This window comes from Gallinula chloropus (assembly GCF_964237585.1).
Source record: "Gallinula chloropus genome assembly, chromosome: 21".
NCBI lineage: Eukaryota > Metazoa > Chordata > Aves > Gruiformes > Rallidae > Gallinula > Gallinula chloropus.
In genome coordinates this window covers 8,540,459-8,556,579 of record NC_140106.1, presented here as the reverse complement: position 1 = coordinate 8,556,579, position 16,121 = coordinate 8,540,459, and the positions used below count along the sequence as shown (strand labels likewise).

Sequence of the window (16,121 nt, the reverse complement as noted above, 5' to 3'; positions counted from 1 at the left end):
CCCTGACTCCAGGGGCTGGGGGGCAGCGGGGAATGCTGAAGGAGCTGCTCTGTTTTGGGGGAGACACACTGCCCCAGCATGCAGCCCAACAGCATCAGTGTGAGGAGGAGAGGCTGTGCCCAGGGGACAGGGTGACAAGGAGCATGGGCATGTCACACACACACACCAATGTTTATTCCAAGACACCAGTTACAGCTCGGGGAGGGGCGCACGCTTCGCTCCTGGCCACCAGGCAAGCCACCAGCAAGTCCCTCTCCTTCCACACCACAACCAGCCTTGGGCACTCCAAACATGCTCCCACCCACCCTGGCAACAGGACCCTGCCAAAAACACACGGGCCACACGTGGCCTCATCCCTCCAGCTGCAGCTGGGACCCCTGTGGGGATCCATCCTGGGTGGGAGTGTCCCAGAAAGCAGCAGGACAAGGACACAGCTCCCAGGGGTGTGTGCCAGCGAGCTGGGTGCTGACAGTGGCAGGGTGGCAAAACTTGCTGTTCTGATGTCCCCAGAGCCCCCAGGACTCCAGACTGACCTAAAATCTCTCTCTTTGGGGGTCCCTCTGGGCGCCCTTGGTGCCCACCTCATCCCTGGGGGCAAAGGTGGCCGTGACGCCAGGCGGGAGGAACGCAATCACTGACCAAAACCAGTCACTGAGGTAGGAATAAACTCCGACTTCCCTGAAAGGCAGCAAGAGATCCGTCTCCAAGAGGAGAGGGAATCACTCCACAAGGCTCAGCTCCTCTGCAGGGGGGGATCCCAGCACGGGGTGAGCACCCAGGGCGAAGCTGCCAGAAGCCACGACCACGACATGCAAAGGGCACACCGGCACCGGGGGGAAGAGGGGCTGAGCCCCAAGAGGCAGCAGCAGCAAACAGTTATTAAAAACAGAGAACCCAGTGTTACACCCCCAAAACCAGGGCGAGGGGGCTGTAGCAGGTGGGTTCAGTGGAGGGGAGAGGTTGCTCCCCAAAGGGTGAGCCCAGCAGCCAGGCAGGTTCCCAGCCCGACCTGCCTCGCCACTGAGAAGAAAACCATCAGCATCCTCTGGCCCAGAGGAGCAGAACTCTGCCATCCCACAGGACAATCCAAAGGACAAAAAAAAAACAAGCAGTGCAGCTTCCAGAGACAGGCAAGGGACAAAGAGCTTGGAAAAATCCCTCCTAGGAATGAAACCACTGAGACAAGGGGTTGTGAGGGTCCCAACGCCGCATGAGGAGCCCGGTGAGGAAGCAGGAAAGCACCTCCCAGGTGAGGAAAGCTGGGTGCTTGGGCTCCCCATACAGCTGAGAGGGCTCAGTGCCACAGCACAGCCAGTCCTCCTGACCAACCCTCACAGCAACAAAGCCCCTCCAGCAGGCAGTAGCTCTCTCCCTACAGCCTTTGACTCCCCCGGTCCGGTGCACGGCACGCTGGGGATCCCCCATCCCTCTGTGAGCAGAGCAGGAGTTCTGGAGCCCAGTAAGAAACAGCAGCTGTCCCCACGGGGGCATTCGGGAGCCACACGAGGGTCCCTGCCATGAGGATGGGTCCATCACGCCCTGGCCAGTCCAGGACAGGTGGGAGCTGGGATGTGGCCAGTGAGGACCAGCAAGGGGCCAGCCCAGGAGGCTGGGGTCAGTAGAAGTGCTTCCTGCTCTGCTCCTGCCACTTGTTGTAGATGATGACTCCGATGACGATGGCGAACACGATGGCGACGAGGGAGAAGAAGACAATTAAGAAGAGAGCCAGGCCACTCATGGGCTCCAGCGGTGCCTCCACTGCATGAGGGGAGAAGAAAACAGCCCATGAGCCCCCCCCAGAAAGCCCAGCAGCCCCAAACACAGCAGAGGTTTGGTGGCACCAGGGGGGTTAACCCTCCACACACCACCCTGGGGGTTGGTGTCCCAAAGCTTTCTGGCCTAGCTCATCGCCAAGGCCAAGGTCATGAGACCTCAGGGCACCCAAGGGGCTTGAGGAAACACAAGCAGGGGGATTTCTGGATGGGTGATGACACCAACAAGGGTCAAAGCTCTGTGCACTTCCAGCCCACCCCATTTCCAACACAGCATGACCAGAGTGGCCATGGTCAGCCACCTCTGTCATGGGTGAGACTTGCTGCCTGCTCAGCCCACACCACACAGAGACTGTGACAGCAGCTGTGTCACACAGCTGACAAGAACCACCAGTGGGGAGGAATGGGGCAAGAACCCCACGACTCCAAAGGGGGCTGGGCCTGTTTGCTGGTGAGGTGAGGTGATATCAGTCCCATGGCTCCACCACCCGGTGAGTTTCCCCCAAATCCCCAGGGTTCCACCTTCCCCAGCAGCTCCCACTCACTTCCTGGCAGCTTCAGGTTGTCCACCACTGGCAGGTAGACCTCTCTGTCCCGTTTCTCCTCCTCTGGTGTCCGCTCCACTGTCAGCTGGTACAGCTTCAGCGAGATAATGTCGTGGTTGTCTGGAAGGAGAGAGGTGTCTTGGGGCATCACTGAGAACTACAGTGAGAGCCAGAGGACTCCAGTGCCACTGGCATTATTGCTTGGGGCAAAGGCACTGGCTCTCCCCTTGAAGGGAAGAAAACTCAGCTCCACAGGGCAGGGGCTGAGCGCTGCGCCCCAGCCTGTGACCCTCTGTGAACAGGAACCTTGAAGCTACTTCAACTGGAATAAAAACTCTGAGTTCAGACTGGGAGATCCTGTTTTTACTCCTCCTGCTGTGCATGTTTTGGAGACAGACCCTCTGGCTCAGCCAGTACCAGGTGGTGTTAAGGCTGGCTGAGGGAGGTCAGGGAAAGTGGGAGACACTCAGGGGAGGATCACCACCTTATGAGCTGCTGCGAGATAAAACAAGGCTCCTGCTGGGAGGGTGCTTGTGGCACTGAAAGATCCTCCTGCAAGGCCCACCAGGTACAGAGCTGCACCTCTGGACACCGAAACCCAGGGAGGAGCTGCCAGAACCACTTGAGAAGCAAAGCTGGGGATGCTGGGGCAGTACCTGACAAGTCTCCAGTGACAGAAGAGGTCCCAAAGTAGTACCCACGGGGCAACCGCACGCCCGGCACGTCGATACAGTCCCTCCACTCGTGTTTCCCATCGATATCGATCAACACCTGAGAGGGAAGCAGCTGGTTTGAGTCTCCCCAGGGGCAGCCCCCACTGCCCTTCCCTTCCCTGGCCCATCAGCACTCACTGTCAGCCTCCTCTTGACGTAGCGGATCACCAGGAAGGTGTCGTGGTTGAGGTTGCGCACCATGGCCGTGCAGCCCCCCAGCTCGGTGGGTCTCCCGTCCCGGTCGTGGTCGTAGGTGAGGGAGCCGTTGTTCACCATGGCTGAGATGTAGGGGAAGACACGCTGTGGTGGGGAAAGGCTGGGGGTGAGTCCCTGCTCTCACCCTTCCCCCAGCGGCGGCTTCGGCTCCGCGGGCTGCCCGTGCGCCGCGGCACAGCTCCGGCTACCCAGGGACCCCCACAAAGCGCCTCGGCCTCCCCAAGAATCTGCCTCAGCGAGGAAACAGAAGCAGCCCCTCTTCAGCCCCTCTTCAGCCCCCAGCCTTCCTCAGGCTCAGCTCCCAGGCATTCCAGGATGGAGAAGAGCCGGTCTCCATGCAGTCTCCATCTCCCGACCGGCTCGGGGATCTCCCGAGCTCAGAAGATGGAATTCCTTGCCTGGGAGCCAAGGTGCAACCCGGCAGCTCGGGAGCAGGTAGGTCAGCAAGAGCAAGTACCTGGTTTCCTGGGCTGTACCTCCTCTTCTGAGCCTGCCAGTCCAGGGTTATTGCAAAATAAGAAAGAGCACAGAAGCAAAACGGTCACAGACCAGAGCTGAGCGTTAACCCACAAGCTGGAGAGCTCCTCCCCAGAGAGCTCCGTGCTTAGCAGAGGCCAAAGCAGAGAGAAGCTGGGGTGCTGGGTGCCAAACCCTGGGGCAGGGGTGAGGACACAGAAGGGACCCACGGGCACACAGCTGCCCTGTCCCTCTCCCCTCCAGAGGAAGACACTTCTTTTTGTCCTGTGAAAGGCAAGAGGCAGCAGCCACCAACCCACTGGCTGACCAGCATTCCTCCATCTCTTCCCTTCCTCAGTACTCAGCTCCAGTCTCACTGTGCTGGGAAGCTGCCCACATTCCACTGATTATTTCTAAAGCCCACCACAGGTCCCTTCACCCACCAAAAGCAGAGCTGCCACCCTACAAACCAACAGGATCCATCCAGCACCAGGCTAATCCCTGAGTGCTGCCAGTAATGCTGTGTCAGGAGACTCAGAAAGGTTTTTAGGAGCACAAAGTCCAGCTGTGTGCCAGAGCCAGCTGCTTTGGGTGTGTGAACAAAGCTGGGAGTTACTCCACACTCACTCTGCAGCCCCAGGGTCAGGGCACATCCCAACCCTGACCTTTCATCTCTCCTCCTGGGGTGAAGGGGTCCTGTGGGGTGCTGGGGCAGGTTGGTAAAACAGCACCTGGCTGCTTCAGCAGAAAGGCTCCAGCTCTGGTACTGGAGGGATGAAAGAGACTCCAGCACCAGGGTGAGAAGGAGCCAGTTTTACCTGCACTGCTACTCCCTTCTCCACAGGAAGGGATGCTGATAAACCCCAAACAACCAAGGCACCTCTCAGGTCTTTAGACAGGCATCTTTCAAAGAGATGATGCTGTGATGATTCTCTTCCCCTGAGAGCAGGGAAAGCCTTCTTTCCCATCACACAGTCAGCTTAGGGGCTGCCCTACTCAAGGTCTACAAAGGCTCTTCACAGAGCTCCACCTCAACCACTACTTGCTGGCTCCTCCAGCAGGCAGAGGAGCTCAGAGTGCAGAGGTGGTGTCATCAGGGGGGCTTCTCCTGCCCTGAAAGCTTCTCCTCTGGGTAGAGCTGAGCACAGAACCGCCCCGCAGCTCTTCACACCTCCACAGAGGATCGGTCACCTCACTGGGAAGAGAAACCACCCACACAGAGTGTGGCAGGAGCAAGGGCAGAGTGACACCTGGCCTGGGATCTCAGAGCTCCAGGAAGGCTGCATCAGGTCACCTGAAGAGATGCCACAGCTCTGGCTGAGCCTGAGCTCAGCCCTGCCCGCCCCACGCTCGGCGAGCGCCTGGCAAGCACCACAGCCTCCCATTTATCCTCCCCCTCTCACCTCTTGCTGCTTCTCCTCGTTGGGGTAGGTGTCCACAAACACTCCCAGGCCCAGGAAGTTATCCTTGCTTCCAAAGACAGGTCCTAGAAGGAAGGAGAGGCTCTGAGGAAGGGCGGCAAGGCCAGGCAGGTGGTGTGAAGGGGTCATTACACATCTCTGTATGTTGCTCTCCCCACCAGCTAACAAGGCAGGTGCTCTCCAGACCACACAAAGGCAGTCTGAGTCTGCCAGGAGCCCCATAAACCCCCAACCCAGGCTGTTTGGAGGCCCCAAAACACCACAGTCCCGTGGGATGCTGCAATCCCCCACCACTGGAGAAGGCAGCACACAGAGCCAGACACCCTCCCCTGCAGCCTGGCAGCAGCTGCTGGCACTTTACCTGGCTGCATGCGGTCTTTGGTGTACCAGATGGCAAAGCCATCACCATTCAGGTTCTTCTTGCCTTGCCCATGGATTTTGAAGTGCACCTGCATCTCCCAGTCTCGGAGGTAACACGGCTGCAAGGGGAGGAGTGAGGAAGAGGAATTAATCCCCAAGGGACATCGTTAACCTGAGGGAATTGGGCCTTCCCCCAGGCTATAAAAAGCCCAGGAACCGATTCTGATCTCAGGCTCTTCTGAGGCAACAGCAGCTCCAGCAGAATCAATAACTCACACCCAGGAAAAGGGGAGCAGAAGGAGCCTGAGGAGCAGCTCCTAATTGCTGACAAGCCAATTAGGACTTGAGCAAGAAGCTCCCTCTGGTACTGGGCACACAAGGTGACAGGTCTGTAAGAGATCTGCTCACAGGGGCTTCACTCAGAAGCCACATCTGGGGGAGCTGTGAACCCAAGCAGCAAAAAAACCCCCCAAAGCAGCCCCCCAAAACACCCCTCAGTGTTTTATAACAACAAAAGCTGAGTGTGATGAATTGCACCTGGTCACATCAAGCAGCTTCTGGGGCACAAACAGCCCACCAGTGCCAAGCCCGGACTGGAATGCTGTGGGAATGGTGAAACACTGGAGGAAGAAGCCTTGCTGTCTGCAGGGCAGAAGGCTCATGGGGGGCAGTGGAACACCTTGGCAGAGCCCGATGCCAGCACAGCACAGCATCCTCGGGGTGCTCCAAGCATAGAGGGACCCCAAACGGGGCAGCACCGGCACCCCCAATTCCCATCACGGGGGTGTGAGGACCTCAGCCCCTGCAGCAATCACCACACCAAAGGCTGGACGCTGAAACTGGGCACCCCCACCCTGCCCAGCCCCTCAGCTGGGGGACCCCCACCCTGCCCTCAACCCCCCATCCCAAACACACCCCATCCCCACAACCCGCTGCACCCCCAGCTCAGCCCCTCCTCCCCAAGGCCCCGAGCCCCCCCCACACCCCCGTACCCCAAAACCACCTCATCGGGGCACCCCCCCCAACCACCCCACACCCACCCCAGCCCCCCCGTACCCCCCGTGCCCCCCAGGCCCCCCAGGCCCCCCGTACCCCCCGTGCCCCCCGCGCTCACCACGCGGTTCCAGACGGCGCCCTGCTTGCTCTGCAGGTCGGGGGTCAGGCGGATGTACTGGGTCATCACCATGGCGTTGCCCAGCAGGTCCCACAGCCCCGCGCTGGCCGAGCCCACGCCTGCGGCACACGGCGCAGCGTCGGTACCGGCACCGGGCACCGAGCACCGCCGGTTCCCCCCCCCTCCTCCCTCCCTCCTTCCTCCCGCCCCGCTCACCCTGGTACGGTTTGGACAGGGAGTGCTCCCGCTTCAGGTGCTCCTCCGTCTGCTCGGCCCGCGGCCCGCCCAGCCCCAGCGCCACGGCCAGCAGCGCCAGCCCGGCCCGCCACCGACCCGCCGCCGCCATCTTGCCTCCTCCTCCTCCGCCGCACGGGCTACGCCACGCCCCTTCACCGCCCCGCCCGCCTATTGGCTGCTCGCCCCGCTCGCCCCTCCCCGCCCCGCTCGCCCCTCTCCGCCCCGCTCGCCCATTGGCCGTCCTGCCCGGGCTGTGCGGTGCTCGGTTGGTCCTACCGCCTGTCGGTCACCTGAGAGGCGGGCCGCGTGCGGGGAGCGACGGGTAACGTAGTTCAGGCTGCCTTAAAGGGGGCGCGCTGGAAGGCGGCTCGCTGCTCCCCTGTCCCGGTAGGTCCTAATGCCCTCCAGCTCCCGCTGTGTGTGTGTGTCCCCAAGGTCCTTAATTAGCCCCTCCCCGGCTCTGCCTTCCCCCACGCCAAGGCCCTAGTCTCCCCCGGCCCTCACTCAGCCTCCTTCCCCGGCGGACACACCTCGCTCCACCGCTCCCCCCGTCCAGGCGGAACCCCTCTGCCGCGCTGCGGAATCATCCCCCTCTCCTCAAGCCTCCCCCCATCAGCTGACACCGCTCCCTGGCCGCACCCCCCCCCCCCGCCGCCGCGGCGGGCCCCATCACTTCCAAGCCCGGGGGCCCTACCATCGCCCCTTTAAGGCCCGCCGGCCGCCCGCGCCAGGAGGGGCGTGTCCCGGCGCGAGGGCCGCCGCGCCCGGCAGGAGGCGGGGGCGCGGCGCGGAGCCTGACGCGGCCCGCGAGCGCGGCGGCCGCGAGACACTAACATGGCGCCGGGCGGCGGGCGGCGGCGCGACGGGGGGGGGGGCGGCGCCGGCCCCGGCGGGACGGGCGGTGGCGGCGGTGGGGGGGTCCCGTCGTCTCCTCCGCTGCTGCCGCCGCTGCTGCTGCTGCTGGCGCTGCCCGGCGGGGCGGTCCCGGCGGGGGACAGCGTGATCCTGGGGATGCGGCTGGAGGAGAGCTCGAAGCCGGCGGCGGGGGCCCCGGCCCGCGGGCCCATCCGCGTCACGGAGGGCAGCGAGGTGCTGCTCCGCCTCTACGGGCTGGGCCTGGGGCCCCGCACCGGCGAGCGTGTGGCTTTCGCCGAGCTACGAGCCGCAGCCAACGCCTCGGTCCCCAACGGCACCTGCCCGGAGCGTTCCCAGGACCTGCTGGTACAACCCGGCCCGGCCGAAGCCCGCGACACCTCGGCCCTGCTGAGGGTCCGGGTCCAACCCCTACGTAAGGACGAGCAGGCCAAGACCTACGTCCTCTGCACCCAACGCCGCCCAGGGCAGCCTTGGTTACCCCATCAGGGCCTGGACGGCCGCATCGTGGTGCTGGAGGAGAAGAAGTCCTTGCTGCCCCTCTGGCTGCAGGTGATCCTCATCGCCGGGCTGCTGGTGCTGTCGGGGATGTTCAGCGGGCTCAACCTGGGCCTCATGGCGCTGGACCCCATGGAGCTGCGCATCGTGCAGAACTGCGGCACCGACAAGGAGAAGCGCTACGCCCGCAAGATCGAGCCCATCCGCCGTAAAGGGAACTACCTGCTCTGCTCCCTGCTGCTGGGGAACGTGCTGGTGAACACCACCCTCACCATCCTTCTCGATGACCTCATCGGCTCTGGCATCGGCGCCGTCGTGGCCTCCACCATCGGCATCGTCATCTTCGGGGAGATCGTGCCCCAGGCGCTCTGCTCCCGCCACGGCCTGGCCGTGGGTGCCAACACCATCTGGGTCACCAAGTTTTTCATGCTGGTGACGTTCCCCCTCTCCTACCCCATCAGCAAGCTCCTGGACTGCATCCTGGGCCAGGAGATCGGCACCGTCTACAACCGGGAGAAGCTGGTGGAGATGCTGAAGGTGACGGAACCCTACAACGACCTGGTGAGGGAAGAGCTCAACATGATCCAGGGAGCTCTGGAGCTTCGGACCAAAACGGTGGAGGACGTGATGACCCCGCTGCAGAACTGCTTCATGATCAACAGCGACGCCATCCTGGACTTCAACACCATGTCCGAGATCATGGAGAGCGGCTACACCCGCATCCCCGTCTACGAGGACGAGCGCTCCAACATCATGGACATTCTCTACGTCAAGGACTTGGCTTTCGTTGACCCCGACGACTGTACCCCCCTCAAAACCATCACCAAGTTCTACAACCACCCCGTCCACGTCGTCTTCCACGACACCAAGCTGGATGCCATGCTGGAGGAGTTCAAAAAGGGTGAGGAGGCTGCGGGGACGGGGAGGCTGGAAGCAAAACCATGGGGACATTTGTCTTCTGGGGCTGCCTACAGCTCCCTCAGGGTCCTGGGAGGGGACCAGGCAGGGTGGGCAGCTGCTGCCTGTTGCCCAGGCTGCTGGGGTTTGGTGTGTAACGGCGCTGGGGAGGGAGCAGCCTCTGCTGTGGTGGTGGCAGAGCAGCCAGCGCTCAGCGCCAGCACTTTGGGAGTGTTTATTTGCTCCTTGTTTTTAATTACCGGCCCTGGAGGCCCTTGAATAGCTGCTGGAAAATCGCTCTGCTCCCCGGGTTTGGGGTTTGGTTCCCTCCCCTGGGCCCTTCCCTGCCTCGGGGGATGGTGAGCTGCTTCCTGCTCTCAGCATCAGGGCACCCAAACCCGGGAGAAGGGCTGGGAGGAGGAGCAGCAGATCCCGGGCTGGGCTGGAGGCCGATCACACCAAGGCTGCCTTGGCTCTGGGGCAGGACTGGACTGGCCTGAGATCCCCATTTGGGGTTTCACCAGAGCGGGCAGGAGCCCCTCCTGCTCTCCCCAGCTCCTCTCAGCTTCTGCAGCCAGGGTGAGGTGAAGCTGTGGGGCAGCTGTGCCGGGTGATGCCAGGCCAACCCTCAGCCGTGCCTGACCCCGTGCTCCTCCCTGGCTCCTGTTACACTCCTCCAGCTCAGGGTTGGGCACTTTGCTGCCTCTGGGAACCTTTCAGAGGGGACTCGTGCTGAGATTTGGGGGATTGAATAATCCTTCTGCAGCAAGAGCTCAGGAGCGAGGGTTTGGGAGCTGGTAGGGCCAAGCCTGGCCGACCCTGTGAGGGTGGGCAGGACACAGCACCTCTGCTCCTCCAGCTATGCTTCCCCTGCACCCAAAAATACCAGCAGGGGAACAGAGCCCCTCAGTCAGGGCTCAGCATGGCTGGTGGCTGTGGCAGTGACAGGAGCTCTCATCGCCCCAGAGGTGCCCTGATGAGTGAAACCCCCCCCCCTTCCTGCCCAATTCTTTTCCTTCAGTTCATCTTGTGCTGCTTTGGGCACCCGCTGCAGCAGCGTGGGGGCTGTCCCCGCTCTGCCCTGTTCCCAAAATCCCAGCCCCACAGCAGCAGAGCCCTATTTCTGCTTGGAGCTGGAGTTAACCTGGCTGCTGGCACCAGCTTTCCCCCTGCTGAATCCTTATTAAAGGATTTCAAGCACTCTCATTCCGGTTCCAAAGCCGCCCCTGTCCTGTGCTGTTATTTTCTCCTCGCTGGGTAATTTGCAGAGCTGCTGCCTGGGCTATTTTTGGGGGGGACCCTGCTCTGAACCCCCCCCCCAGCACCCTGACTTTCTCCTTTTCTCCCTGCCCAGCTGGCATGAAGCTTTGAGCAGGGAGCGACCCTGTGTGCAGGGGGTGAGTGGGGGGGGGGGGGAGTTCCTGCTCTCCACCCCCTCGCATGGGGAGCACCAGGGCAATTGGGGGGTCCCCAGGTGGGGTGTGGGGTGTCCATGGCCCTCCCAGTGATGCTGTAGCAGTTGCCCCTGTGCCCTTTCCTCTGGTGGCTGGGGCTGCCTGTGGGGTGTTTGCTTTGCCGCCGGCCGCTCCCCGCTGAGCTTGGCCTTGGCTGCTCCTCCCGGGAGAGGAACCTCTGCCTGAGTCACCGGGGCTTTCACCTCTCCCTGCCTCACTCATGGGCAGCCAAGGAGGGGTTAGATGGGCTGGGTGAGGGGTTTTCACAGCCCCAGAAGCAGTTTTAAGGTCTTTTCTCCCCTCTACCCAGCGTCCTTTTGCCTGAACCCTGTGAGTTTGGCTGAAGGAGGGGATGGAGGGGAGCTGTGCAGTGCCCATCCCTAAAATTCACTCTTTACAAGGGGCCCACAGCCACCAGCTCTAAACTGAGGTAGTGCCTGAGAGGGCAGGGTGGTGCTGGGGTGGAGCAGGACAGCGAGCAGGACACCTTTCCCTTGGCCTGGGGAGGGGTGAGCGTGGTGCTTGAGGAGCTAGAAGTGAGGTCAGGGAGGCAACGTTGCCTTCCTCCCTGCCTCAGTTTCCCCAGGCTAAGCATACCAAGTGCTGTGGGTGTGCTGTGGTTTTCCATGTGGCTGCTCTTCCTGTCTCCCCAGAGAAGAGGCAGATGTTCCTCCCCTGAGGACTGTTCCCTGGTGGCTCAGTGTGAGTTTAGGGTGAAGCAGCAGCAGCAGCATCTCCGTGCTGGCTGGTTGTGGGGCTGGGCAGTGGCTGCATCCCCCTGGCTCCCTTTCCCTGGATGTTTTGGCTCTGGGCTTGGGCAGCACCAGGTGTCCAGAGCATTTCCTCTGGGATGGAGCCGCTTGGCAGAGCTGCCCAGGAAATTTGGAGAGGCCAGAGCTGCTGGCACAGACCCGACTCCCTGGCTGCACCCTGTGCCCCTGCTCTGTGCCAGGCTGTCCTCAGCCCCACGGACTCTCACCCAGCACCCAGCTGTGAGCTCCCATCCCCTCTGACACCCCAGCCAAGCCCACACCCCGCCACCACGGCGGCACCAGAGGTGCCTTGAGCCTCTGTCACAGGCTTAATGACTGTCATTACCCAGGGAGTTACTGCCCAGCCCATCAGCTCCTGCAGATTTTAACAGGTTTATTGTTTCCTGTCCCGGGAGGGTGGCAGGGAGGGGGAGAGCTGGTCCCTGAGTGCTGGGACCTTGGGGGTGAGCTCCCTTCCAGCCTCTGGGTGTCTGTCCTCAGGGAAGTCTCACCTGGCCATCGTGCAGAAGGTGAACAACGAGGGTGAGGGAGATCCCTTCTACGAGGTGCTGGGGCTGGTGACGCTGGAGGACGTCATCGAGGAGATCATCAAGTCCGAGATCCTGGATGAGTCAGACACCTACAGTAGGTTTTCAGCTCAGCCCCTCTCCTCGCTGGGGGGTGTGCTGGGGTCCCCCTGGCCATCCCACCCACCCCCCTCTGACACCCTGCTCCCCACAGCCGACAACCGCAGCAAGAAGAGGGTGGGCAACCAGAAGAACAAGAGGGACTTCTCTGCCTTCAAGGACCCTGTCAATGACCTGAAGGTGAAGGTGTCGCCACAGCTGCTGCTGGCTGCTCACCGGTTCCTCTCCACAGGTGAGGGGGTATTTTTTTGGGGGGGGGGGGGTGAAGCCTCTTGTGGTTCTGGGTGCCCCTCAGCTCAGTCTGGCTGTGGAACGCCGGCTCTGACAGCTCACCTGGTTGGGCTCAGTGTGCTGTGTGCCCCTGGTAGCCACGTGGGTTCCTTTTCTGTCCCCCCTGTCCAGCTGAAGAAGAGTCACTCCAACCATCTTGGCCAGAAATTATGGGGGCACTTGTGTCTTGTCCCGCTCTCCTCCTCTCTGTTCCCACCCAAATGAGAAGGGATGGGGCTGGGGGGGAGGGGGGGTGCCAGCCCTGCAGCTCTGACCCCCACCTTTCCCTTTCAGAGGTGACACTCTTCACCCCCAACTTCATCTCGGAGAAGATCCTGCTGCGGCTCCTCAAATACTCCGACGTCATCCAGGAGCTGAAGTTCGACGAGGAGAACAAGAAGTCCCCACGTCACTTCCTCTACTGCAAGAACAAGGCAGCTGATTACTTCATCCTCATCCTGCAGGTACCGGGCGGCATCGCCACCCGCACACACCGGGAACCCTTGGGCAATCCCACACCCTGGGAAGGCAGCAGTGGGGGTGTCTCATCCATCCCCCCACACTGTGGGATGTGGCTTACGGAGCCTGATGCTGTTTCTCCCTTGCAGGGCAAGGTGGAGGTGGAGGCTGGCAAGGAGTGCATGAAGTTTGAAGCAGGAGCTTTCTCCTATTATGGGGTGATGGCCCTCAGTTCCTCTCCTGCGTCTGGTAAGCACAACCAGTCACCTGGGCACCAGCGTGGGCAGAGCCCTCCCACCTTGCCTCAGAGTTCCCAGTAGGAATGGGAGATGATGGAGGCTCCCTGAGCTGTGCTGGGTGGGGGGGGCTGCGTGGCCAACGCCTCGCCTGGCACTTGTTGTCCTCAGGGACCCGCACCCCTGAGCGTGTCTGGCAGTGGGCAGAGGGTCTGCACCCAAGCCAGAGGCTGAAAACCTGCTGCCCTCCTGTTGCTGCCAGGCTCTGCCAGTGGCCACACACCAACCCTCACAGTCTGCCTTGGTGTCTGGGGGGTCACTGGCACCTACCTGCGGGCACCCCGAGGGGCAGAGGCACCCGCAGCCGCCCTTCCCTTTGCCCAGAGGCCTCTCTTGATCTCCTCCTCTGCCTGTGTTGTGTTGTCCGTCTCTGCCCTCCCAGCCCAGCCCCAGTGCCCGGCCGCAAAGCGAGGGTCATTGTTTGCCAGGTGGACAGGTAACCAGCACAGCTGCACGGCTGTAACCCCACTGCGACTGCGTAACCCGCCCCACGGGGCTCCCCACACCGGTACCGCAACACCGGGTGTTTCATCCCCTGCACCAGGTGTTTTATCCCCTGCACTGGGTGTTTTATCCCCTGCACCGGGTGTTTCGTCCCCTGCACCGGGTGTTTCGTCCCCTGCACCGGGTGTTTTGTCCCCTGCACCGGGCCGGCTGCTCACCGTCTGGTCCTGGGACGTCCCGGCTTCCATCCCCACCTCGCTGCCTTTCTCACCCCACAGCCGAGTGCCTCTGGGGGAGGAGAGGTTGTTCCTGCTGGGCTGTGGGGCTGGAGCTGGATTTCTCCCGTCTCCCTTGGCTGTAGCTACAGCAGAGGAGCAGGGGGGGTGACCCCTGTCGCCGTGCCAGCTGCGCTGTCCCTGCTGCTGCATGTGGTTCCTGCATCACCCTGGCTTTCTGAGCACAACACCAGCCCTTCCCTGTCCCTATAACCTCTCACTTCATCCCTGACCCCCTCCAATTTGGGGACTCACAGTGTTCCTGGGCTGGTACCGTCCCCTGGCCCTGGAGCTGGGGTGCCAGAGGGGCTCCAGACTCCCTGGTGGCCATTTGGCAGGTGATGGGTAGGGATCAAAATCCGGTGCTGCCCAGCAGAGCTCAGGGACAGCAGCAACAGGGGGGCACAGGGGTGCACCGGAGGGTGCAGGATGGGGCTCCCCCTGCGCGGCGCGTGCCGGAGCCAGGGCTGGCATGACTGGGAGCCTGGCACCCCACAACCAGCGGGCAGGGAGTTGCCAGGCCTCACCCCAGCGTGGCATATAGCACCCTCCCTGGGGTAAGGGCCCTGCAGCAGGGCTAACACCACCCCTCCTGTCCCCGCAGAGATCCGCTCCCCGTCCCACGTCAGCAGCCTGAACCGCTCGGCCTCCCTCAGCTACCACGAGCGCTCCGACTCCGTCTCTTCCCCCATCAGCGGCAGCAACAACCAGCTCAACGCCGGCACCGGTGCCCAGTACGTGGCTGATTTCAGCGTCCGGGCTCTCACCGACCTCCAGTTCGTCAAGGTGAGGCGGGTGTCCACGGGGTGAGGACAGGGACACCCCTGGCAGGGTCCAGCTCTGCTCCTCCCTCACTCCCCTCACCCTTTTTCCTCCCTCTTTCTCTTCTCCCCACCCAGATCACGCGGCAGGAATACCAGAACGGCCTGACAGCCTCCCGCATGGACAGTTGTCCCCAGTCCCCAGACAGCAACACCCCTAAACCAGACACTGGTTTACCAGAGAAACCCGAACCCTCCGCTACCGCCGACGAAACCACCAGTCTCCTGAACGAGAGGAACTGCCTGAGCCGCCGGAGCAACCACAGCCCCCTGGAAAACTCCATCTGACCCCGGCCCTGCCGGCACGCGCCGGGACGCACCTCGCCTGCCCCTTCTTGGGAACCCTTTTCCCCCCCCCAACCCACCCACCCACCCCCCCTCAGTAGGAAACGCCGCCCCTGCGTCTCCTTGGGTGAGGCCGCGCCGGGCGCCGCGGCCGCTGGAGAAGCCCGGTGAGCTGGAAGAGGCAGCGGTGAGAGATGGAGCCGGGACCTCCTCCTGCTGCTGCTGCTTCTGTCCGGACTGGCTTAGTTTTTAATTAATTTAAACGGATGGCGGTGGGGACGGCGCGACTCTCCGCCCGACGCCCTGCCCACGGCGCTCGTTCAGCTCAGGGAGCTTCAGGGCCTCGTTCACCCCTGTAGGGATGGGGGTCTTCGCCATCCCACTGCCCCAGACGGGCATCCCGGTCCTCTTCTGGTGTTTTTGGGGTGTGATGGCAGATGGGATGCTTGGGGGGTGCGGTGTGACGGGGGCATCTCATCCTTCTCCTGGTGAAGGGGGGGTGATGCTGCAACCCTTCTCCGTTGCCTGTTTCCCTTTCCCGCTGGCCCGGGCTACCAGGGGATGCGGCGGTGGAGAGCTCGGTGACAGGCTTGAGGCTGAGGGGGTGGGCTCAGCATCTCTGGTGCCTCCACCAAGCCAGAAGCCTCACCCCACACTGCTCCCCGGTCCCTCCACCAGTCCCTCCACCACTCACCAGTGTTACGAGTGTGCTGAGGACGGCAGGGATGGGGGCTCCCCCACCCCCCAACCCCGGGGGCTTCGGTGCCTTCCCCTCTGCCAAGGGGGTGTCTCAGGGTATCGGTGCCGGGGGTGGGGAAGGGGAGTGGTGAGGGAGGGTGTGTGGTGCAGGATCCGCCTTTTTGGGGCTGCACAAAGCTAGTGACCAAAGTTCTACAGGCAGGAGGGGGCAGAGTGGGAAACACCCAAACCTTGGGGGGACACCCAAGTCCCCCTGTGACCTCCTCAGGGCAGGACGTGGCACCCCCGGTGAGCACCGGCCAGATGCCCCTGGTCCCCGGAGTCTCGTGCCCGGTGGGGGGGTGGAAGGAAACCCCATTCCCCCCACTCCCCCCTATAAAAAGCACAAGTTCCCTGGGTGAACTCTGTAAGTTATTGGGAGAAGGTTAATTATTTTTGTTAATCATCGTCTCGACGATCAGGTCCTAGGTCCTTCTGCGGGGAGATACTAGAAATAATAATAATAATTAATAATAATAATAAACCAAGACATAAAAACCCTTTTTTTATTAAATCTTCTGCTATGCAACACCCCCCCCAGGACTTTGTATTTATTTTTCACAGCAGGTTTGATATGT

General features: G+C 62.1%; 2 protein-coding genes across 2 annotated transcripts; one reads left to right on the top strand and one right to left on the bottom strand.

Moving 5' to 3' along the window:
- Nucleotides 1-152: 152 nt before the first annotated feature.
- Nucleotides 153-6,943, bottom strand: LMAN2L (lectin, mannose binding 2 like; the record flags this gene model as incomplete). Its single annotated transcript, XM_084273944.1, has 8 exons — nt 153-1,758; nt 2,318-2,437; nt 2,974-3,088; nt 3,169-3,330; nt 5,106-5,188; nt 5,485-5,602; nt 6,598-6,716; nt 6,814-6,943. The coding sequence occupies 8 exons, from the start codon at nt 6,941-6,943 to the stop codon at nt 1,616-1,618; spliced, it is 990 nt and encodes a 329-aa protein (XP_084130070.1). The 3' UTR covers nt 153-1,615.
- A 700-nt stretch (nt 6,944-7,643) lies between these two features.
- CNNM4 (cyclin and CBS domain divalent metal cation transport mediator 4) lies at nt 7,644-16,079 on the top strand. The gene is made up of 7 exons (XM_084273798.1): nt 7,644-9,106; nt 11,810-11,953; nt 12,050-12,187; nt 12,520-12,689; nt 12,834-12,933; nt 14,304-14,485; nt 14,599-16,079. The coding sequence occupies exons 1-7, from the start codon at nt 7,669-7,671 to the stop codon at nt 14,806-14,808; spliced, it is 2,382 nt and encodes a 793-aa protein (XP_084129924.1). The 5' UTR covers nt 7,644-7,668; the 3' UTR covers nt 14,809-16,079.
- Nucleotides 16,080-16,121: the final 42 nt, after the last annotated feature.